General features: G+C 35.9%; 1 protein-coding gene across 1 annotated transcript in view; it reads left to right on the plus strand.

The window, feature by feature from the left end:
* foxa3 (forkhead box A3) overlaps positions 1-3432 on the plus strand; it is a 3454-nt gene extending 22 nt beyond the window's left edge. Inside the window, exons 1-2 of the mRNA XM_026913314.3 lie at positions 1-408; positions 2022-3432. The exon at positions 1-408 is cut by the window's left edge and continues 22 nt beyond it. Of these exons, the coding sequence (XP_026769115.1) occupies positions 337-408; positions 2022-3218 (1269 nt within the window). The 5' untranslated portion in view covers positions 1-336 and the 3' untranslated portion in view covers positions 3219-3432. The remainder of the gene's footprint in view (positions 409-2021) is intronic.
* Positions 3433-8389: the final 4957 nt, after the last annotated feature.

Consider the following 8389-nt stretch of genomic DNA (forward strand, 5'->3'; position numbering starts at 1 on the left):
CTGAGAGGCAGCTCGGTGCACGCGCTGCTCCTCTGCTTCTTCTTCTCCTTCTTCTCCTTCTTCTTCTGGATTTACTCTTAAACCTTTCAGGGATGAACTGACACTGAGCCTGACAGAGATATAAATACATACAAAAATCCCAGTTACAGCAGAAGAACTCAGTATTTTAAGACGATATTATTGGAATTCGCGGTATTTGGATTTTTTTTTTTTTTTTGGATATTTTCTCCTGAATATCGCATCGGATCCTGACTTTGTTTGTTTGTTTGTTTGTTTGTTTGATATCCAAGACATTTGTAAACGAAATTTTACCATCTATTTTTTTTTTCTTTTGGGATGTTGAGCTCCGTGAAAATGGAAAGTCATGAAATACCGGAGTGGAGCGGATTTTACAGCGAGGCTAGTGAGGTAATACACACACCTTAACCCCACACACACACACACTCACACACTCACACACACACACACACACACACACAAACTGAAGACTGGCTAATATCAATACTACTAATAATAAGTAGTTATAATAACAATAATAATAATAATAATAATAATAATAATAATAATAATAATTCAATCACCATTTTTTTATTAGGCTATTAAAATGAAGTCGCGCGCGCACCTAACCCAGCCTGAACACGTATCGAGCTGAGTTAAAATAAAGTCTTTTAATTCAGATTTGTTGTTCCAAATTACCGTAATAAATCTATAAAATAATACTGTAATAAAACCGCGCTATATTTTCCCGTCTCAAGTTTGAATTGTCTGAAAAACACAGTACAAATTCCCATCTGGATTTACATGAACACATGATCTGATGTAAAACTAGCTGCTGATCAAATTCTGGAGTTTAAATTTGCCTTATAGATGAAGTAAACCCAGTTATAAGAGTCATATTTGAAAAAAAAAAAAAAAATCGAATTTACAAATTTAAAGCAGAAGTGAATGTGGATCATTAATCAGAGTTTTAAACTTAAATAATTCCTAAACGGATTGTACTGACCAATCTCTATGTTTGCATTTAATATTTTAGGAGAAATATTAATTACTGTAAGGAATATTCATTTCAGAATTCGTAGCTTATGAAATAAAAATTTGTCTAATAGTTGTAGTCCATGTGATCTCATGAAGCACTCTATCCTGCCAAAGTAACACAAAATAATAATTATTAAAGAGTTATGTAACAGAACAAAACCTTTTTAAAATGAACGTTTATTTTAGACACTTAGTTTAAATATGAATTAAATATGAATCAACCAAAATAAGTGGAATTATTTATACACTCTATGTATAAAAGGCTTTCATACGCCATGATCTTTGGTATTTTGTCTATAAAGTCATATAAATATAAATAGCTTTTGCAACTATGATTCCAAATCTGAATAACACACTCATGCAATTCAAGGTATCTGAAATTTATATTCTGCTTGGACGATCAATCCAAAGGAAAATGCAGTGAAACTGAATGTGCACTGAACTGTTGCAGCAGATATTTTTTATTCGTTCCTGTGTTTTTAGATATGAGATCCAGAGACATTATATTTATAATAATAATAATTCATTGCAGCTGAAGTGTAGTAGTAACAGAATGTCTGTTTTTACACATTTCTAATGTTAAGAATAATTAAATATAAGCAGGATATAAGCAAAATATAAATATGCCTATCCTATAAAGGCTATAAACAGGCTTTGGAAAGTATTATGAAACTGTCCTTATAATCTACCAGAGTAAACGGATATGGAATTATATTGCAGTACCTTTATTTTTTTTAAAGATATGTATATATATATTTTTCAAATCTACACCTTTCTGAGTGCCCTGTATTTATTCATAGACTTAGTGAAACACATTACTGTAATAATTCAACACAGTGAAAGTGTAACTGAAGAAGAAATGTAACTGTATTCCATAGAAGTGTATTCCATGCTTTCTTAAGTCTCATTAAACGATCCTTAAACTTTACACCAGTGAAAAAAATTGCAGTTCAACTAAACCAAAGTGTAATTCTTCTTTTCTCCAGATGTATTCCTCTGCAAGTGCCATGAATTCTGTGAGTAGCCTGAACAATTACATTAACCTGAACCCAGCAGGCTCGAGCACCAGCATGAACATGGGATACGGAAACCCGGGTCTTAACGCCATGGGAGGAGCAACTAATCACATGAACCTGGGCACCTCTTTAAACACGAGCTCATTAACCCAGTTGAGCCCTTCATCTTCATCCCTGGCTCCACTTTCTCACTACCAGAGCATGAGCCAGCCGATCTCTCAACTCAGTTACCCATCTCCACCAGCACTGAACCGTGCTAAGGAAGTGCCCAAACCATATCGCCGCTCTCTGACCCATGCCAAGCCGCCATACTCGTACATCTCGCTGATCACTATGGCGATCCAACAGTCAAGCAACAAGATGCTAACTCTGAATGAGATCTACCAGTGGATCATGGATCTGTTTCCATACTATCGTGAAAACCAACAGCGCTGGCAGAATTCAATCCGCCACTCCCTCTCTTTCAATGACTGCTTCGTTAAAGTCGCACGGTCACCTGATAAACCTGGGAAAGGTTCTTACTGGGCTCTGCATCCCAACTCAGGCAACATGTTCGAGAATGGATGCTACCTGAGGCGCCAGAAGCGCTTCAAAATCGACGACAAGCCAGGAAAGAAGGGCGGGGGGAAGTCTCAGGATGGTGTGAACTCTAAACATGGAAACAGCGAAGGTGTGCAGGAGGAGCGAAGCCCTGCTACAGGTTCATCTGACGGTGCCGATTCAGCCCAGTCTGATGTTTCCCATCCTGGCTCTGCATCTGAGGAGCAGCAAATGAGTCTAGCACCGCTTGAGGGTCCATCTCAAAGCGCTATTCCATCCTCAATGCCTCCTTCCGGATCTCACCTTCACTCCGAGGGCATGAACACGACTTCTCATCTGCTCGCCAATCCCATCCAGCATCATCACCTGGATTTGCAGAATGACCCACTCAAGTCCATGGACCCGCAGTACAACTTCAACCACCCGTTTTCCATCACCAACCTCATGTCTAACGAGCAGAAAATGGAGCTCAAGTCATATCAGGATCATGTCATGGCCTACAACGGCTACGCTGCTTCCTCACCCGTAGCTGCCAAACAGATATATGACAGCGCTGGTCCCTCGAGCATCGACTCAGGCGCCTATTACCAGACCCTCTACAGCAGGTCTGTGCTTAATGCGTCCTAGAGAGGTGTTTTTCATAGATTTTTTGGACGAATCAAGTTGTAAGAAAACCTATGATTGGTAGCAGGCCTCTAACACAACGGAAACAGGACTTATTTCTCTGTCTCTGGCTACATTTGTTGAAATTCATAGGAATGAATAGGAATTGGATTCGATAAAAACAGTCTGTATATAAAAAAAAAAAACTACAAGTGCTTACCCTGCCCCTCACCCAAAACTTAACCTTTCTAAGCTTCCACACCAGTTGAACTGTAAAGACAACTTGTGAAAGGAGATTTTATAAACTCATCAAACCCCTTAGTCAAAGGTAGTGAATCAGCCAAGACAGGTTTGGGGTCTGATGTTTGCTTCTTTATTTTTGCGTTGGAGCTACAGGTCTAACCACGCTAACAGTTAAGGGAAGCTTATAGCCTCCGGTTTAGCAGCATATAAACTGCATGTTGTCTCTTTTTCTTCTTCAGCACATAGTACTGATATCACTCCACATGAGCATCAGACTCTGGTGGGAGGTATTGGCTATAGTTTGAAGGTGGAATTATATGTTAGAAGTTATATAGTTCAAGTTATTTGTATATTTAGTGTTTTAATACAGAATGATTCTGTCTCGTTTTTAAAATGTTTACGTACAAATGGTGTTACTGAGCCAAACAAGGTCTATTAAGGTGAGTGCTAAAGTGGTACCTCCGTTAGTAACATTAAAACAAGTCTTGGCTGATCAACTACATTTGTGGTAAGGGGATAACTGTACATTACATTCTTGTCCAAATTGTACCTGTAACAGCCTTACTGAATTGGAGTGAACATACAGAAACTGATATACCAATAACACACACCTCCGCACATAGGCCAGACTGATGAACTTACACACAAATCGATTTTGTTGAACCTTTGGCCTTTTTAATGTCAGGGCCTTTTGCTAAACAGGAGGATGAGATACAAACACAAAATGTGTATATACACTGTCTGTGGCAAAAGGGGAAAAGCCATTTATTTATGAAGGGAAGAAGAAATTAATATATCTTATTTTTCTTTTTTGTGTTTTGGGATTATTATGGGTTGTATATTGCGTGAGTGTGTGTATGTGTTTGTGTGTGTGTGTGTGTGTGTTGAAGTAACTATGTTGCTACAGTACAATCTCATGTTACAGCATAGCGTGGCGTTCCTGTTAGCATAAAGTGCGCAAACGTGTAATGTTGCATTGCTACATGTGTAAACTTTTTTTAAAAAAAATATGCCAAGATTTTTTACGTCTATGCTTTTAAACAAACTGTGGTAAACGTTTTGGCTCAAAGCCCTTTTCTAGTAATTAAACCCAGTCTTAATAATAATAAAAAAATTGTTCTGTTATCATTTGTGTGCCACAGCAAAGATGTAATGGTTACAAAGTGCTAGGCATGTGCCGATATTACATTTTAATTTCACAGTAATCACCTGTCTGTTTATCCAAATTTGTAATATTATCACAATAATGGGCCTTATTTATTAAGCTGAATATGAGCTAATTTATTGGTAAATTGTTTGTAGGAGCATTTACACAACAAATGCGGTATTCAAGAAAATCCAGATTGTTCAAAAAAACTTTGAGAGCTCCTGAGGTTCTGTAAATGTACGTATAAGGGGCACTAATGTGAACTTTGATTCAAATCTTATAACTGGCAACTTACAGCAATTATATGCATGGATTATGTAGTCAGGTTTAAATATTTTTAATTACACATACATTTCGTGAAAAACTTCTGAATGTGTGTAATTTCATATTAGTAAATATTAGCAAGAAAACTAAAAAAAATCCATAAATGAATTCAAATAAGTCTAGGCATTCAATTAACACAAAATAAATGCTATCCTTTAAAAGGAGGACGCATTAATCTGTAGTCTGTGCCTATGTTAGTCAATGCGCTGCAGTGGCTGAGCTGCTTTAGTGGAAGATCTAACGCACACTACGCAAGACCATTTAATTGTCAATTTGTCATTTTCAAATCTCTGTGAATTTTGTGGGCGTCGCTAAACATATATCTGCCGTGCCATGAATGTGCTTGGTACGTTGCAGGTTATTGGCATTTATCAACATATATGTGTAAGTATAAAGAAAATCAGGCTTATTAAATTAAACAAAATCTGGTGGGGAATGTTTGGATCGCTTTGGCCTGTGAAAACATTTTTTTAACAAAAAATTAATAAACAAGGCCCACTGTCCTTAAAAATGGCTGTAGGTAATGCACTATTTAGTCTTCAGCTTCATCATAGCAAACTGTGCATGTAATATTCATTTACTCGCTAGCTGCTCAGCTCAAACACAGCTGGGCTTTTAACTGAAATAATCTTATGTAACAAGGTGACTAACATCGCTGACTAACTAACGCCAGCTCGCAAAAATTACACATCCAGGCTGTCAGGTCAGGTTACATTTGGTAGCTAGATGCACCTATGGTGAGCAATGTCTTGTGATTTTTCAACACTAATATAGCTGCTAATCCCAACAGGAAAGAAAATGTAAACTAAATGCTAACTCCCAACTGTGAACATATTCCTCAGTTGGAGACAGTTTCATAGCTAGCAAGTTATATATAAGCCAAATAGCTAAATAACCATAACCATAGGAATGACTTCTGTCAATCTATGAAAACAAATCTTTTTAAGTGTCAGTGCGTACAAGGTCGTGCCTGTTGAATATCATATCGTATGACTGATTATCAGCACATGCTTGCAAAGAGCGGTGAAGTTCATTTACACACAGTACTTTGCACTAGTGACCCCCTTTTTAAGGGAGGGGTTCACAGTCAATTTGTTACAACAAAGCCTTGTAACTACTTTATTTTACACAAAAGAGGCAAATCCAATTGATGATATCATGCTAACGTGTCACTTGTTGATCATCCCAGACTTTTAACAAGTTTTTCCTTCCTGTTGTGTGAGAATAAAAGGTTTGGAGTGAGGAAATACATTTCAGGTCAGAAATGTGTTATTGTTGTGTTATTGTTTATTTAAACTCTTTGCTTTCAGTCCTCAAAGAGAAATGCATTAATATATGTGTATATATTATATATATTGGTACAAAAGGTTGTTATATGGTGTGTTTGTCATGTTCTTTTCTTATTAAAAGACAAAATTTGGGGAATTACGTTGAGTTTCTGAGATTATTTTAAGTTTATTCAGGTTTCATCATTTTAACATTACAAAACAACTGTACCAACTGCTCCATTGTTTGAGTCTCCTGCACCTTCGCACGTATTATACTTATGTAACAAATATTAGACGAGGTATTTAATGCTCATTTATATATTAGCTGTCATCACACCTAAAGTTACAATACATTTGAGCCCATATAAATTAGAATATTTATTCAGTCATAAAGCAATATTAACATAAAAAACAAGTCTATTCATTTTCTAAAACGTCATTTTGTGAATACCGACATAGTTGCTCATATTGAATAGATTGAATATGATCATATTCAATCTTAATGAGAGTGTTAGGAATTCTTGATGCAAATATCCTCCAAGCAAAATGATACCATTTGACTAAATATCAGTTTCCTCAAACCGGATAGAAGCGCAAAGTCATGCTAAATTCCTTAAATAAACTCAGTTAGCTACACACACACATACACACACACACACACACTAGCACTCTTATATGAGTGAAAAGGACCACAGTTTCCTCAGAGAAACAGATGCAGTCTTATAACAGCATGCATGCAGTTTTTCAAGGTCACATGGTAATTAAATTTCTGAACGATAATAACCTTGCTGTTTAATGCATATTATGTACTGGCAAGAAATGTTCTTGAGATCCTTCTGACATACAGATATGGCCAAACTAATAAAAATTAAATTGTACTGTTATACAAAATACGCTGTTCGGGTTATTATGGGATGTAGAGATTACAGCATAGTGTGTCATTCCAGTTATTATGAAGCGTGCGAACACATAAAGCTCTTATTTGAACTTGTGCGTGCTTGCTATATTAAAATTTAGCAGAAGATTGAGATGTTTTTAGGTCTAGCCTTTACAAATACTTTTAAATACTTCCTAAAATACTTTTTTATATCACAATAATAGCCTTGATTACCTTTATTATCACTCACGATATTATCGTGATATGATATTTTAAAAATTGCTATTATATTAATGCTGGTAGTGGCAAACACAACCTAATATCATGTGAAAAATCCATGATATTATGATTCTCCAACAAAAAAACAAAAAAACAAAAAAAAAAGAAAAACCAAGTTAAATAGGATATAGAATTAAATAGTGATAATCCTTCTGATCTTTCGATAAATGGAAGAATAATCAGTGTGAGCTTTTGCATTCATTTCTCAGCCATGCATTTGCATTGACCAATATAGCCTCCACTAAACAGTTGGTCTGGTGAGAAAATATAGTTCATGTTTCTCATTTTAAAGCATTCTTAAATTCTTTCCTTCTGGTTTTTTTTTATAGAATATATGGTTGAGATGGACACCTTAGATGCTTATTACACTCTGGCAGGACTCACATGCCATTAAATGTCTCTCCTTGTATGTGTGTAAATTTACTTTGGATTACACATAACTTGAGCGTAAATTAGGAGTGCCAAGTTTAAAGTACAAATAAACAGCTCATTCAGAATCTGCAATCATAATGAATTAGTTTTTATCTCTATGTTACCCCAGGGAGTGTGCATACACACACGAGTGTGGTTTATATTCACCCTTATACTCATAATTATATAAAAGTCATAAATAAAAGAAATGACACAAGAAAAGGTTAAGGTAACCCATCAGAAAACTACTCAAACAGAACTTTAATGTATGACATATACACATTTATATATTTATGATTTTAAGGTTTAAAACTTATAGTAGATATATGTCTAAAGAAATACAAGAGATGACTTAAAATGGCCTAGAAGCAACTTTATGCCTTTACCATAACTAAGGATACAAGGATCTTTTGCCATTCAGACCCCACTCTTTGCCTCACTGTCAATGATATGCTATGATATTAGCTACCTGCCTTGGCTAGAAACGAACTAGACACCAGACCAGACAGGCTTGATTGACTTCTGTTATCATTAGTTAACTTCATTATACTGCAGTTCATCACTTACCTGTCAAACCTGAGTGTTGAGATGGCAATATTTGGATATATCATTTTTCTCCCATGTTTTGCACAAAATTTCAAAAGGT

The sequence above is a fragment of the Pangasianodon hypophthalmus genome, chromosome 6 (genome assembly GCF_027358585.1).
Source record: "Pangasianodon hypophthalmus isolate fPanHyp1 chromosome 6, fPanHyp1.pri, whole genome shotgun sequence".
NCBI classification, from domain to species: Eukaryota; Metazoa; Chordata; class Actinopteri; order Siluriformes; family Pangasiidae; genus Pangasianodon; species Pangasianodon hypophthalmus.